Raw genomic sequence first — 16,882 nt, forward strand, 5'->3', positions numbered from 1 at the left:
GTACACTGTAGAACTGGTCCTGGAGGAAACATATATATACCGTATCTAAAAAATATTATTTCTTCTACTAATCCTGCTTCTAAATCCAATTTTACATATTTATCTATGTATACAGTTGTTGATCTAATTAAATCATAATGTCCTATATTTATTTTATTTGCAGATTGAAATAAACTTAGTAAGCAACTGCTATATAATATCATAACTCTTCACATGTGACTAGCCACACTCAGTACTGTACACAATAAATCATCTGTTAGTTTTTTTAACCACAAAGCATAATCTGGAACAACAAATTCAATTGACTTGCATACATCAACGTGGTCAGCTTGTTGTCTCGCACTTTGAGATATAATGATTCATTGTTTAATGGAATCCATGACATTTCAGTTTTGTCTGGGTAATATTATTGTGTGATGAAAAACTTCTAAAATTAATTATCATTAAACGGGAAGCGATATTTGCCAGTGGGCAAGTATTGAAACTTAATTCTGATTGTCTGACACTGTCAGCTTGCCAGTTAGACTGTTTGGTTTATAGACATTGGGTTTTCATGCATTGAACAAAGCTGATATCTGTCATATTTTGTTGTCAAAGGATATGTCTGTTACAGATATTAATATTGCAACAGTGTAGTGCAATTAAATTATTGACTTTGACAGACCGAAGGATCCACGTCACACGTCACACAATGGGGGAATTATGGTGCATGTTTTTCGCGGTAACGTTAGATTGCGTCAAATGCGCCGGTTTTTGGCATCAGGGCAAACCCTGTAGAGTAGCCTATAAAGAGTTTAAAGTTTCGTTGGTTGTAAGCAGTTGTTCAACAAACCATGTTTCTAAGGTATAATAAAGTTTTATTACACACACAGGCACATTTCACATACATCATGAAATGAAACCTCTTGAGTGTGAACATAAAGATCTTTAAAGACAATTACAAGAGGCACAATAAAATTAGGTAACACCTCATGAGCAGTATTTCTCTGGCAGCTTGACATTGCAATGCACATGATCGAACGTCACAAGAACAATCAGTGTTGTAATGAAGAAGGTCTCAGGTTAATCAGCCCGTCAGTCTCATACATGTGTATGTTGCGTCTACCAGATTGACCAGGGTACAGCTGCTCAGCATCCCCAACATCAGTAATCCAGTATATTTTTGTTGACAATGTCATTAACTTGACTGGATACATTTTCTGGTTTGACAGCATATCAATATTCACTCGTGAGTACTCGAGGAGATGGCCAGGGCCTTCTGTCACAAATGTCAAGTTACATGTGGATTGTTTTTAAATAATATCTTGTGTATATCTGGTAACCAAAGGTATACAAGCATGTGTACAGACTACTGAAATCTTCTTTAGAACACAATATCTGCGGAGTTGACATCGAGTTATTGTGTTGCATGCGATAGAATTATTGAGTCCATCAGAAGAAACATAAAAATCTGAGCCTTGTAAAATTTCTTCAACCAGCGAGTGGCACTGTAGAATTTTCAATGCAGCGACAAAGATATCTTTCATTTTCACAGATTTTCGACTTTTTGGGCAAACGCCGATATTTGTTTGGCTACTTCCTTGGTCAGTTCTTCTTTGGAAGCCTTTGGGTGGTCTTTCACATATTTTGAGATCGTCAAAATTGTTTGATTGCGCAAGGCATCAATTTCCTTTTCCCCACTGAGCCGACTCCACAGCTCGTAGCCTATCCGTGCAGTGGTAATATCTTTCAACGTGCTTGCGTCGCCGTCGTTGATCCACATCAGTGTTCCAATTTGCTGCAACAACTCAGCGTTGTTCAACGACCAAGACTGGGGATCCATTTTTGTCTCTTATTCGGGCTCAGATTTTCCGATTAATATTTCGACAAGTTTATATGTTGACATCGAATACTTCCGAATGACCTTGTACTACTATCGTGGCGACTAGTTGGATACTTGTGTAACTATCGAAATCTTCATACGACACAACGATTGAAATAATACACAGTTTTGGGCTCCAATCGCATTTCAACTGTTTGTGCTCGTGCCAAGAGATTAGAAAACAATATCGTTAGAGATCTTTGAAATAAGTCACGTTTGATCAGAGACCATATAATAGATGGTCTCTGGTTTGATGTATCTTATCTTCCGTGTAGTATTATTAATGAAATTTGTCATGTATATGATCAGAGACCATATACCGATATGGTCTCTGATATGATGTAAACATATTTATTTCCATAAAGTGGAGTGGGGGGGGGGGGGGGGGGTTCTCATAATCACAATATGAAAGTAAACATTCTAGTTGAAGTAGAAATGAAAAGACAATAGAACCCCCTCTATAAAGCGCTTGCACATCAGACCGATACCCGGGTTCACTGCCCCCATGATGCCCGATGTCCCGCTGTCATATGGCTACAAATATCCACCCACTTCACCAGCTGTGGTGGAGGTCAGATACTGAACATCCGCATCTCATCACACTTGGGCTTCACAAAACACATACATCTCTGACAGGAAAAGTGGAACACGCTAAAGAATACAACACGATATATATATATGTTACTGTGACACAATATTTGACGAATACCTTTGCAAACCAACACCTTCTAATCTTGTCGTCTGTACGGCATTTTTATATACACTCCATTTCAAATCTCGATAATTTTACTGGCATAGAGCTACAGCGATCCGATAAAAAAATATTCGGTCAGTTATCGTCGATTTTCCATGTAATATCATTCTGTAATAAATTAACTATGGCATGGTAGCCAACAATCCAAATCATACGTTTCCTTACTAATTTCCGGCAAGCGTGATTTCCCCACCCTAGCCTTACCTCAATATACCACATATGGTGCCGCGGGCTGTTTCGGCCCCGAGTGTTTATTTCAGCCAGGAACATATGAGATGTATACGCTGTTTATGAGCTTTAAACTGTAGATACAGCCCAGTCCAGCATGCTGAAGAGACGATCTTGGAACCTACCAAGGTAAGGACCGAATTTTTATACATAAATAACACCATGTTCTTTCATATGCTGTTCATCATTTCTCCAAAGAGCAAACCCAATAATTTGCGTTTTATCAATACTAAGCAAACAAAACGATTATTTGGTGACCTATAACCTAAATATTTGGCATATGCACATTTACACACAACGACAGACAGTATGTGTCAACTGACGCTATGTGCTTTGGGAAATAGTTGGTTGGAAAGTAGATTTTACATTGAAAACAATTTCCAGCGCCCTCTTGCGAGGTTAAGTCAGGGTTACTTCCGGTGTAATATTTTCTATGGAAGTGTTGTCATTAGAATTCTGCGACTTTTAATCCTTATTTCTCCACATGTGATGGGATTTTGATGAAATTTCCTTTCTTAGTAGAAGACTGGTAAAAGGGACATGCCAGATACTAAAGAGAGGTAAATACGATTTCCACTTGAAATATACAATCTTCTCCACACGTTCAATCTCCACCTTTGTCAAATTTAGACCCCTGCCTTTGTTTTCATAGATTGTAAGAAGAAACAGGTGGAATGTGGGGGCTATTCCATTTAAGAGCTCAGAATCAATAGTTTCTGTATGGATTCAAACGACTAGTTTTGTGATAAGATTACACTCTCGTTTGTGTTGCATCTCTGCACATTTAGCTGTATTTCCAAAGACATGATTATCAGCTCAGCTATGAAAGAACTCACGAATAATCAGTTGACTAATTTTTTAAATATTTCCAACGTTAGCCACTTGCATGATGAATAAAACCTGAGGGGATATAATTTGGGGAGTAGTTCAAAGTATTGCTGCATACTGATTGTGATAGTATATTTTGGTGATCCAAAAGTCTTTATTATGAATACATTGTTTTCAACATTTCCATTCACAACACAAATAGGGAGCTCTTGTTTGTTTGTTTTTTAAATTGCCCTGACCTTTGGCCCTTTGGCCCCTATGTCAAACCTAAATGTGAAAACAACATAATCAATTACCCAGTTCATATTATAAGAAAACACAATTTTATGGATAACAGTGTGGTTTATTGCATATAGCAACTTTCAATGTAGATTCTTAAGCCATATAGGTATCTACATCGAAACGTCGCTATGTGCATTTAACCGGAAGTTGTTATCCATTAAGTTGTACATTTTCTGGCTTACTCACCATCTTCTAGAATGCCAATTAAACAGTTTAATACCCAGTTTGTCAGAACTTATTCACTGAGAGTGATAATGATGTTCATATTTTGTTCGTCTGGTTACAAGTAATACACACATTATCATTTATTAACATGACTGGCCACAGACCAAGATGCTGGAAATTTAATTTAAAAGTACTGTATATATACTAAATATGACTGATGTAAAGAGAAACTGGCCCATTTGATTGTAAGCCACTTACATCTCATAAATCGCTCAATTACCAGTCATATGTATTCATGAGCAGGTGGTTAACTGTCTTCAAGCGTGTAACATGTGTATAGCACTTTATTGATATTATTTGGTAAGAAATATCAAAATCACTGCAGTCAGTGTCACTATCTGATCATCTTATTATTGATTGAGGAAGTAAAGACACATCAAGTTAATGTCCTGCCAGCAGATAATTTCATGCAACACTTAACTTGATTTAAGCCTATTACTGTCCCAGCATACGTGAGACAATAAATCAGTCTAAATCAAGCCTATGTATATGTATTGCCTTGTACAGGGATGGGCTAAATGCAAATTAGCCTCAGATAGTGTAGCTTATGAGACACCTGAACATAAAAACCAGTATATCAGTGTTTACTATTTTTAGACCATTGATGTACTTCTCGCCATGCTTTTATCCTAACATAAATATTGACAGGATTAGCCTGAGTGGGCTTTAAATTTTGTGACCTTTGTACAGACATGAGTGTTTCATTGTTTGTTTTTGAAATGTACATACTAGTTACAGTCATAGTATGTGAATTTCATTCATTATTATCAGGATTATCTTGTTGTATTTTGAAATGTGAACTTAGCTTTTGAGATAATGCTGTTAGCTGATAGGTCATTCAGGATTGACGTCATGCCCCATTTTGACAGGTTTGATTTTTATAACAAATACTTATGTGAAAAGAACAGTGAATGTAATTCTAGCATCTGTGGGTAGATGTATTTACAAAAGAGTCGCCTTCAATGCTATATCTTAATCCATAATGGAGTCTATTGATCCATGACATAGCAAAGTTTTTGAAGCAATAGTTTATGCATTATTTCATGTAATGATGCACGGGTACATTCCTGACAGTCATAATATAGCATAGGGATATTAAAACTTGGTCTACCAGGCTACTTAAAGCATCAATGGGCACTTACCTGAACATGGTTCAGCTGCATCATATTTGAGAACTTTGAGCGTTGTCTTGGTAATTGCATGTCACATTTCCTCAGAGTGAAGTATGTCAGGTCCTGCATCAGGGTAACGCCTGATTGTATGGCACTGAAAAGTCAACACACTTCAAAAAGGAGTTGAAGGCAATTAGTGAATGACACGTGTCCAGTAAAAGTGTCAAGTAAGTTGTAAAATCAGAAGGGGTCATGGGTGTACATGTCACAGTGGGTTTAAAGTTTACAGATTGGTTTGGGTTAATGTATGGTATAATAAGTAAAACATTAAAGAAACACATTAAATGGCCTGACCGGGCCCGTGTGCGAAATACGCATCAGTCGGAAAGCGCACGTTAAATCTCCAAAGTAAGTAAGTAAGTAAGTAAGTAAGAAATTAAGTAGTTCTTCTTGATTTTCACTTGGAATTAACAGACGAATGAGATTCTTCAGTTTGTGCATGTGATTTACGCATTAATGTCAACTCGGATAACTTTTTCCATAAAGTTGCTGAACAGAAAATCATTTTGATGTCAACAGCTATTAATCAAAGCTAAACTAACTGAGAAGACATTGTGCTTTTGGTGTTTGCTTCCCAAATCTATGTTGAAGCAGCTCCAGTGGATAAAATGGTTCACTGAAACTGTTGTTTATGTATTATTTACTGCAGGGAGGGCATGTTTTACCTTATAATCCATAAATGGACCATACACTGTTTGAGTCAGACCACATACAATATGAGGATAATTTGACATGAAGTCAAGATGCATGAAACATGTTGAGTGTGTGGAGGAGGTCAAGTTATACAATTGTGTTCCCCTGCATTATGTGTGTTATTAAGGTGTGGTTGTGAGGTCACATGACATTGCAGTGGGACACAGCTGTGTCAGAGGGCGAGCGTGATATGGTAGTTATCTGAGGTCAACAGGTTCACGTGTCGGATATGCTGGCTGATTAGTGCCAACACAGTGGCAGTCACGTTCATGTTAGGTCTAGTGTGGAATTATGGAAAAAAGATGGAGTTGAGTTAAAAAAAACAATCAATGGGCTATTTAATTATCAATCATGAATGAGAGGAAAGAAATCTTACATTTTTTTAGTATTCTTTCACAACATTCTTCATATAAGAATATAATTGAAATATAAATTGAAATGGAAATGTATTTAATACTCTTTTATTATCACCTGCAACACATGTACTGAAAGATGCATTGAAACTGTAACTGTTGTTTTTTGACATATAATTTATAATTTCATTTTCACTCAAATTCACTCAAATGAACAGGTATGATTGGAAAATAATTAATGACAGGTTTCATTGTTGATTCCTTGGTAATCATGGTACAGTATTTTCTTGAGGATAGTGCACACCCAAGTATAACGCGCTGCTATCGGAGTCAGAATTTTTGGAAAAAAAAGATTCGAACATTATGCCCAGAAAAAATTTATATCGTACCCCTTCAGAGAATTCCAGTAAATGAATGGGTGATAAGAAACTTGGTCAGTACAAATATAAAATTTGAGATACAAAATCACCAGACATGTTCATCTACCGTTTAAATTGTATTTTTTTTTCTGCTAGGCATTGTTTTAAATCCAGGGATGGTAATGATGGTTGGAAAATGAAACAAGTCAATCATTGATGAAATTCATGATTGGGAACAGCCCTAGTTATAACAGAACAAAAGGACGAACATAGCAAAGTCCAGTCTTTCATTCCCCAGGAGTGTGGGGTTATGGACCGTTCATAATACAAAGTTTGTTCAAGTGTTGAAGTGGGAATGAGGCAGGTATTTTTGTACTCAAACAGGGTCAACATAACAGCTTGTCCTTTGGCCTGTAGCCAACAGAAATAGTAAAAGGTCCACTATTATGTGAGCCAAGTGACCCGGTGGGCTAGTTGATGTCTTATACTCACAGATATACTTGGTATATGGGCTGACTATTTATGCTGCAGTCCAGAGATTTTTCGAATTTTTCTTTAGATGACCCTGCTAAACAGTTGATTTTTTTTTCTTCTGAAATTATTTTTTGATCAAATAGGTTAAAACATGTGAGGAAGTTGTAAGCATGCCGTTATCTTTATTTCACTTCTGGACTCAGCATGCTGAGCAATATTCCAGCTACATGACGGTCTGTAAATAATTGTGTCCGGACATGAGCATCTATCTGCGCACTTTGGATATGCTGACATGCATCAACCAAGTCAGATGGCCTGACCACAAGATCGTGTTAGTCAGCTCTTACAACAAGCATGGGTTGGTGAAGACCCAATTCTAACCTGGATATTGTATGATGAATGTCAATGCCTGTCACAAACTGCAGCACTGTCATGGCCGTATCAGATGTTACTTCAAGCACATATGTACATGCTTTTTGGGACTGGAATATTTTCTTCTTGTTTGTCAGAAGCAAAAATTAAGGGCACGAGTTCTCAAAATAATTGAGGAATTGTTAACTTTTGAGTTTGGACACACTTGTCACGAAAGTATTGTAAGACATTTATAGATGCTCTAATGATGTTAATATCCTAGACATGTTGATCAGATGCATATACTGGACTTGCATGGCTGTGTCATGGTGGTCTCATTTAAACTAGTCACATAATCAATTACTCTGAAATCACTGGATTAGCTCAGTTCCAACTTTGTGTTGACATTTCTTGTCAGGAACAGGATTAATGTATTCAATATTGTACTTGTTGCCAAATTAACAAAACCATGTAATCTAGCCATGCTAAAAATAGTCTCTGAAAGAAATCTTGATGTGTTATTGTCTCAGTACTGTAATAAATAGAAAGTCAATCACTGTTATGAAAAGATATGATTACAATAATTATTTGCAGTGAGTGAAATTAATGATGAATGTCAAAGGGTCTTATCATGTTTACAAATGTTTACAATAGTACAATAGTGATGGGCAGCTGGTCCAAGGTATCTCACTGTCAGGAGGGGAACTGCTGGTCCAAGGCATCGTAATGTCGGGAGGGGAGCTGCTGGTCCAAGGCATCGTAATGTCGGGAGGGGAGCTGCTGGTCCAAGGCATCGTATGTGTCGGGAGGGGAGCTGCTGGTCCAAGGCATCGTAATGTCGGGAGGGGAGCTGCTGGTCCAAGGCATCGTAATGTCGGGAGGGGAGCTGCTGGTCCAAGGCATCGTATGTGTGGAGAGGGGAGCTGCTGGTCCAAGGCATCGTATGTGTGGAGAGGGGAGCTGCTGGTCCAAGGCATCGTAATGTCGGGAGGGGAGCTGCTGGTCCAAGGCATCGTATGTGTGGAGAGGGGAGCTGCTGGTCCAAGGCATCGTATGTGTGGAGAGGGGAGCTGCTGGTCCAAGGCATCGTAATGTCGGGAGGGGAGCTGCTGGTCCAAGGCATCGTATGTGTGGAGAGGGGAGCTGCTGGTCCAAGGCATCGTATGTGTGGAGAGGGGAGCTGCTGGTCCAAGGCATTGTATGTGTGGAGAGGGGAGCTGCTGGTCCAAGGCATCGTATGTGTGGAGAGGGGAGCTGCTGGTCCAAGGCATCGTATGTGTGGAGAGGGGAGCTGGGGAGCTGCTGGTCCAAGGCATCGTATGTGTGGAGAGGGGGAGCTGCTGGTCCAAGGCATCGTATGTGTGGGGAGGGGAGCTGCTGGTCCAAGGTATCGTAATGTCGGGAGGGGAGCTGCTGGTCCAAGGCATCGTAATGTCGGGAGGGGAGCTGCTGGTCCAAGGCATCGTATGTGTGGAGAGGGGAGCTGCTGGTCCAAGGCATCGTATGTGTGGAGAGGGGGAGCTGCTGGTCCAAGGCATCGTAATGTCGGGAGGGGAGCTGCTGGTCCAAGGCATCGTAATGTCGGGAGGGGAGCTGCTGGTCCAAGGCATCGTAATGTCGGGAGGGGAGCTGCTGGTCCAAGGCATCGTAATGTCGGGAGGGGAGCTGCTGATCCAAGGCATCGTATGTGTGGAGAGGGGAGGTGCTGGTCCAAGGCATCGTATGTGTGGGGAGGGGAGCTGCTGGCCAAAGGCATCGTAATGTCGGGAGGGGAGCTGCTGGTCCTGGGTTAGAATCCAAGTTAGGATTCTTGGTCTGTCCACCATACCTGCCACTGTTGAACATAGCATTTGGCTCACCTCACTCTCAGACTCACAATCATTAAGCTGCTGTAGATGAGATTGGCTACTCTCATATTTTGTTGTAATGTGGCTACCTTTGCTACTACTGCTACATTATGGTTGGAACGTTTCATAATAACAAGGTCATTAGGTGCTGACATCCCGGGATGTTTAGCCTTAGAAAATGGGGGGAACTAATTCTTGCCATGAAGAACATAACAAGTTCAATTTTAGGAGTTTTTGGTTTAAAACATTTGTTGTCAGAAACAAGTACCTAGTCTTTCATACTGACCCTGAGGCAAATTTATTCAATACATCCCATGCAAGTCGATAATATTTGGCAAGTCTAAATTACTGCAGCATCTGAAAATGAAGAGAGTCTCGGGGCTCCTTTTTATTTTATTTCATAACTAAAATTAACAGCTGTTTCTATCTGTCAAATATGTTCATTTCAGAGACTAGATGTTAGTCTAACAAGTATGAGTACTGACAATGAACAGACTTGATAATTCAAAACTGATATTCTTCATCAGTCATGCCAGTGACGGCTATATAGTGGAGATATCTTTAAGTTTGCAATTCAGATTTTCATTACACATCTTATTGTCATGTTTATTTGAACATGTTGACTTGTCTGAATTACTTAACCATTTTCTAACCTTCAGCTGAACAAAATATAAATTTCTTCATTAATAATTCATGGTAATCAATGGTAATATGTTTCCAATAATCAATCAATCCTTATAAATCATCCCATGTCTATAAGTGTTGAAAAAGGCTTCTGTTTTGGGTAAGTAGTCCTTCATTCGCTGAGACGACACATGTCAGAATGAGTTGACAGCAAATAGCATGTAAAGATGCCAGTCGTAATCCAACTTGTTAAATCCATGGCCTTACTTTACATGCATAGCTGACCTGTTGTTGAGGGAAGCTTGTAGGATGTGATTGCGGAGACCTGGGCCATGTCTACAGTTGGCCCACACTGCTGTGAGGTCAATAGGTGAGTTACACCATGGTCAGAGAGAGGAAGCAGTGTATGTGTGAAAGCCTTGCTTCACTCGAATGTTGCTGAGGATAAGAATATACTGTAGCAGGAAATCTTCATTTTTGTGGATAATGAGGTAAAAGTTCAACACTTGTTCATTGTCAGTTGAAGTGCATTTATGTTAGACATAACAACTTGTTAGTTTTGAAAAGATTTATTTCACTTTGTATTGCAAAACATTTGTGAATTTTGCAAAGTGAAGGTTCTATTTTCGTTTATTTGTTAAATATTTTATTCAAACAGACATGACAATCATATCAATAATTGTTTTAAGATAGTCTTTCACAGTCTGTGACTTTAGTCTGAAGTCTGCACTAGGATTTATAGTCTGTGACTTTAGTCTCAAGTCTGCACTAGGATTTATAGTCTGTGACTTGTGTCTGAAGTCTGCACTAGGATTTATAGTCTGTGACTTTAGTCTCAAGTCTGCACTAAGATTCATTGTCTGTGACTTGAGTCTCAAGTCTGCACTAGGATTCATTGTCTGTGACTTTAGTCTCAAGTCTGCACTATGATTTATAGTCTGTGACTTAAGTCTCAAGTCTGCACTAGGATTCATTGTCTGTGACTTTAGTCTCAAGTCTGCACTAGGATTTATAGTCCGTGACTTTAGTCTCAAGTCTGCACTAGGATTTATAGTCTGTGACTTAAGTCTCAAGTCTGCACTAGGATTCATTGTCTGTGACTTGAGTCTCAAGTCTGCACTAGGATTCATTTTCTGTGACTTGTGTATGACGTCTGCACTATGATTTATAGTCTGTGACTTGTGTCTGAAGTTTGCACTATGATTTATAGTGTGTGACTTCAGTCTCAAGTTTGCACTAAGATTCATGGTCTGTGACTTCAGTTTCAAGTTTGCACTAGGATTCATTGTCTGTGACTTGAGTCTCAAGTCTGCACTAGGATTCATTTTCTGTGACTTTAGTCTCAAGTCTGCACTATGATTTATAGTCTGTGACGCAAGTCTCAAGTCTGCACTAGGATTCATTGTCTGTGACTTTAGTCTCAAGTCTGCACTATGATTTATAGTCCGTGACTTTAGTCTCAAGTCTGCACTAGGATTTATAGTCTGTGACTTTAGTCTCAAGTCTGCACTAGGATTCATTGTCTGTGACTTGAGTCTCAAGTCTGCACTAGGATTCATTTTCTGTGACTTGAGTCTCAAGTCTGCACTAGGATTTATAGTCTGTGACTTTAGTCTGAAGTCTGCACTAGGATCCATTTTCTGTGACTTGAGTCTCAAGTCTGCACTAGGATTCATTTTCTGTGACTTGAGTCTGAAGTCTGCACTAGGATTTATAGTCTGTGACTTTAGTCTCAAGTCTGCACTACGATTCATGGTCTGTGACTTTAGTCTCAAGTCTGCACTATGATTTATAGTCTGTGACTTCAGTCTCAAGTCTGCACTAGGATTTATAGTCTGTGACTTTAGTCTCAAGTCTGCACTATGATTTATAGTCTGTGACTTTAGTCTCAAGTCTGCACTACTTGATCCGTACAGTCTGTGACTTTAGCCACTTGTCCGAGCCCAGGTTTAGTAACATTTATATCGGTCTTGTAAGCTCAGCTAATAAAAGTCTGCCTTTGGCTCACTGGCAATGTCATAATGTAAAGTTGCAGAACTTTGGTGTGAAAAGTATCAGATATATTCAAATGTAGATAAGTATGGCCAAAACCATTAATGATGGCTGATTTTTCAAATTCAATAGAAAATGTATCCATGAGCAAGTCTGTGACCATGATGACCCTGTTTTTATCTCCCAGAAATATCAGCTTTGGGTCAAAGACTTGCTAGTGTTCAAAATTTTTAAAAAAATGCTGACATTTTAACCTTACCTAAACATTTAGTGTTAGACAAGTGCTGAAACATTGCAAGTGATGAATTGAACCAAGTCTATTTCTCCATCATATGAACACAAGTGATGAGCTGAACCAAGTCTATTTCTCAATCATATGAACACAAGTGATGAACTGAACCAAGTCTATTTCTCCATCATATGAACACAAGTGATGAGCTGAACCAAGTCTATTTCTCCATCATATGAACACAAGTAATGAGCTGAACCAAGTCTATTTCTCCATCATATGAACACAAGTGATGAGCTGAACCAAGTCTATTTCTCCATCATATGAACACAAGTGATGAACTGAACCAAGTCTATTTCTCCATCATATGAACACAAGTGATGAGCTGAACCAAGTCTATTTCTCCATCATATGAACACAAGTGATGCATCAACCAAGTCTATTTCTCCATCATATGAACACAAGTGATGCATCAACCAAGTCTATTTCTCCATCATATGAACACAAGTGATGAACTGAACCAAGTCTATTTCTCAATCATATGAACACAAGTGATGAGCTGAACCAAGTCTATTTCTCCATCATATGAACACAAGTGATGAACTGAACCAAGTATATTTCTCCATCATATGAACACAAGTGATGAACTGAACCAAGTCTATTTCTCCATCATATGAACACAAGTAATGAACTGAACCAAGTCTATTTCTCCATCATATGAACACAAGTAATGAACTGAACCAAGTCTATTTTTCCATCATATGAACACAAGTAATGAACTGAACCAAGTCTATTTCTCCATCATATGAACACAAGTGATGAACTGAACCAAGTCTATTTCTCCATCATATGAACACAAGTGATGAACTGAACCAAGTCTATTTCTCCATCATATGAACACAAGTAATGAACTGAACCAAGTCTATTTCTCCATCATATGAACACAAGTAATGAACTGAACCAAGTCAATTTCATTGTCATATTAGGACCAGTGATAACTTCCATGCTGGTTTCTAAAGGGTTTGCACATTTATTAAATTATGCTGGTCCTGTGGGCCCAAAAGTGCTTTATTTATCATACTTTTGTAGCTGTACATGTCCTTGTAGAATAAGGGTCATAGAAAAATATTTTTTTCATTTGTGTACTGCTACGAATCCCTGAGGGCTGAATACAGCATGTATAACATTGGGTTTTTTATCTTCGCATCAAATAAGTAAAACAGATTTAAGCATTGATAAAATCTAGATCACATATAGCCACCTGAACTTATATATATATTGATAAGTATGGAACATTTACACATCGTATCAAGCAATGAGCATCACTACTTATTTTGTCTCCATGACCAACAATAAGATCAAGATGATAATCTGGTGTGCTTTTTTTAAATCTATTAGAGAAATATCCCACTATGAGGGTTTGATATCACAACTGGTCCTTAAGTCTGAGATCCAAAGAATAGTTGTAAGGACAAGTAGCATCTCACCCAAAATGTAGTCCTAAAAGACAACATGAACCGCGGACTGTTCCAGATGGATTTAGCTCATGGTGTCCCCTCTTCACACAAAACTAATTCCAATTCTGTTGATTCCATTGATTTCCAATTCAGGTGATAAAAGTTATCAGTTTGTTACACCATTTTCCCATTATAGCAAATATTCATAGTTTAACTCCTTTCTTTAAATAGCCAATTTTCTTCTTGAATCATACTTCTGGCATATTGCCATGACCATGGGAACTGGTCATTTCAAATATTTCATTTATTCATTTTGGGTTCATTACCATAGGGCAAGAGCTTGTTTTACTGGTTTAAAGATGTCATTGATTCTAAAGAAATCTGAAATGCTCTATGTTTTTTATTTAACTGAATGCACACTTACATATTCACCACACAGACATTGTACAATCAAATAAATTGCAAGACCTTTTAGTTGTAATGAGTTAAAACACTCAGTTAAGCTTTGCAAACTCTGCACAGATGGCCACATATTGATATAACTTCCATAAAGCAAATGCATTGTTCAGATGAGTTTTTTCCCACCTCTGTAGGGGATTCATAAAAAGATTAATCCATGATCAAATTCAGTCTAGATAATAAAAATAGACAAGTCTAGCTAACTAAATCAGCATTAGAACAAAACAAATTATTTTAAACAGAAATATATTGTGTATAAAATATTTCACAGTCCCAAAAGTTAAAAAAGTTATGCAAGGATCTGTTAACAAAAAATTTAAAAAATATGGCCAAGAGAGGTTTTCCTTCTGAATTACCTAGCCAGCATGGTAATCCATGTATGTCTGGCCTTGTGTTGGAATGCAGGGGTTTGTTGTTGGTTTATCTGTGGAGTATATCCCCAGACTTGGCTAACTAACACCGGTAACAAAGGCCAATCTGGTGCTGGTGGCTCATGCTTCATTATAAGAAGTTCATTCACATTGACTGCCCTTACTCCTGACATTTACCCTTAGAAGGGAAACTCGAATATTTCATTTGACGTCTCTGCTGACATTTTTGTATATATTCATGGGAAAGTGGAATGGTAGTTTTAGGAAATTATTTGCCTTTGCTCTGTCGGAGAAGCCTAAATAGAAACCTCAGATGGGCTTTGGATATGACTACGTATGCAAATGAGTGTTTAAGCTGGCAATCAGCAGTGACGAGGGAAACACGTTTTGAATATTGAAGCCAGAACATCATCTTCTTCAGGTTATATATGGATAGAAATCTGACTATCATCAGTCTGGGGAGGATTGGAATTCATAGTTTCGGATGTCTAGTATTATCTAGGTCTATCAACACCTTACTTTCTGCTGAAGTCAGCAATATTACAAGCTATCACAGCAGTCTTGACCAGACAAATAAGTGGTTGATAGCTTGAACATGGAGAAGGAAATTATCAAGCCAGGGTGACCCCCTGTTAATGAAGCATTCCAAGGGTCAGTATTTATAACACTCTGATGGAATTGAATTTGAGAATTTCAGACCTGTTTTTATACATTTTATCTCCTTATGGTAGCTCTCCTGATGTGTTCTTTAACAGAAGAGACGTAAGCCAACAATGACAGGCACTGTAAGCTGTATTTCCACTCTGACGGGAAAGGTCAAAGTTTATGTAAAGCCATTATTTTTCATTTTGTTGTATCACAGATGTGCTGATCCTATTTTCATGGAAAATGGAGGTGATAAAAAATATGAAAACTTATAAAACATTTTTACGCCGACATGTCACACCCAGAAATATTTTGTGACTACTAAGGGTTTCATAACAATCATCAGCAATAAAAATACCATACTCAGTTCATTTTTCCAAATCGATCAGTGCTTTTCTTGTCCTTGACACACAGACTTTGCCGGAATCTCTTCTGAGAAAAGCCAACATTCTTCACATAACATCAAAAGTACCTGGTTGAGGCTGCTGTAATTAATCCCATCCCCCCTCTGAAAAAATCTGTGATCCGATAGCTATTCTGTAGATAACAAAGTGTTCTGAAACCACCATTCTGGTAGTGTGTTAAGTTTGTCTTTTCCACCTAAAATATTGCAGATCGGGGGCTACTGGCCAGGGCAGATATTGTGAACATGACTGCTACATCTACATGGAGCTAGACCCGTGAAGATTCAGACTAGAATAAGTCTTCAGCAACATCCATGCTTGCTTTGAATGGCGACTATGCTTGTCGTAAGAGGTGACTAACGGGATCAGGTGGTCAGGCTCGCTGACTTGGTTGATGCATGTCATTGAATGCCAATTCTGTAGATCGATGCTCATAATGTCAGTCACTGGGTTGTCTGGTCCAAACTCAATTATTTACAGACCGCCGTCATATAGCTGGAATATTGCTGAGTGTGGCGTTAAACAACAAACAACGAAACAACAACAGCATGGAGCTGTGTCTGTGACTATGCTGAAAATAGACAATGGCCATGATATAATTTTACAAGGTTAAGCTGGTGATTTGAGTGCGTCTTTATGAGCAATTATAGGCCGTGAGGTTTTTGTCCATGGTTGTGGTTGCTGATGTGGTATTGGACTTTAGGCCCAAAAGGTCAGGTCAGTAGGTCTATAAAAATAATAAAATCCAATATCAGTAAATTTCAAATATGTATTTTTTATTTCATCTAGCGATTTGCGGTTATTTGTTGTCTTTTGTAGTCTTTTAGATAAATTTCCAACAGGTTTTAATTAAGTACTTTATATCGTGTATTTATTTGATAGCGACAATAAATGAGTTGGGTTTTTTGACATTTTACTTATTTGTTGTTGCAAAATATAAGTATAACACTCCTTTTTTCATATTTCAATATTTGCAGTTGGTGGATTTCTAAACCAAGTTTTAAGAAAGTCTGACACGAAAGGTTTGTTTAAAAAAACTATGCAAACTATGTATTGCAAAATCTATTGTAGAACTTCTGCATCTTGTGTATTCCTTATTTTTAATACATATCACAACTTTATCAATGAGCTGAGATTCTGTGATTACTATCGATGTCATGGTTGACATTCATTAAATATCTTGACTTCAGCCTGCATCATATTTTTATTTCTAAACAATCAACTTTGATTAACTAAGTAAAGTATATTTATAACTTAAAAACTATGTATAAAAA

At 38.1% G+C, this 16,882-nt stretch overlaps 1 protein-coding gene across 1 annotated transcript in view; it reads left to right on the forward strand.

Moving 5' to 3' along the window:
- The first annotated feature begins 3,272 nt into the window (after nucleotides 1-3,272).
- Nucleotides 3,273-16,882, forward strand: part of LOC139443075 (protein pellino-like) — a 41,758-nt gene continuing 28,148 nt past the window's right edge. The window contains exon 1 of the mRNA XM_071224005.1: nucleotides 3,273-3,403. Coding sequence (XP_071080106.1) covers nucleotides 3,384-3,403 — 20 coding nt within the window. The 5' untranslated portion in view covers nucleotides 3,273-3,383. The remainder of the gene's footprint in view (nucleotides 3,404-16,882) is intronic.

Source organism: Haliotis cracherodii, unplaced genomic scaffold (genome assembly GCF_022045235.1).
Source record: "Haliotis cracherodii isolate W230 unplaced genomic scaffold, xgHalCrac1.p SCAF_5, whole genome shotgun sequence".
In the NCBI taxonomy this organism is placed as follows: Eukaryota; Metazoa; Mollusca; class Gastropoda; order Lepetellida; family Haliotidae; genus Haliotis; species Haliotis cracherodii.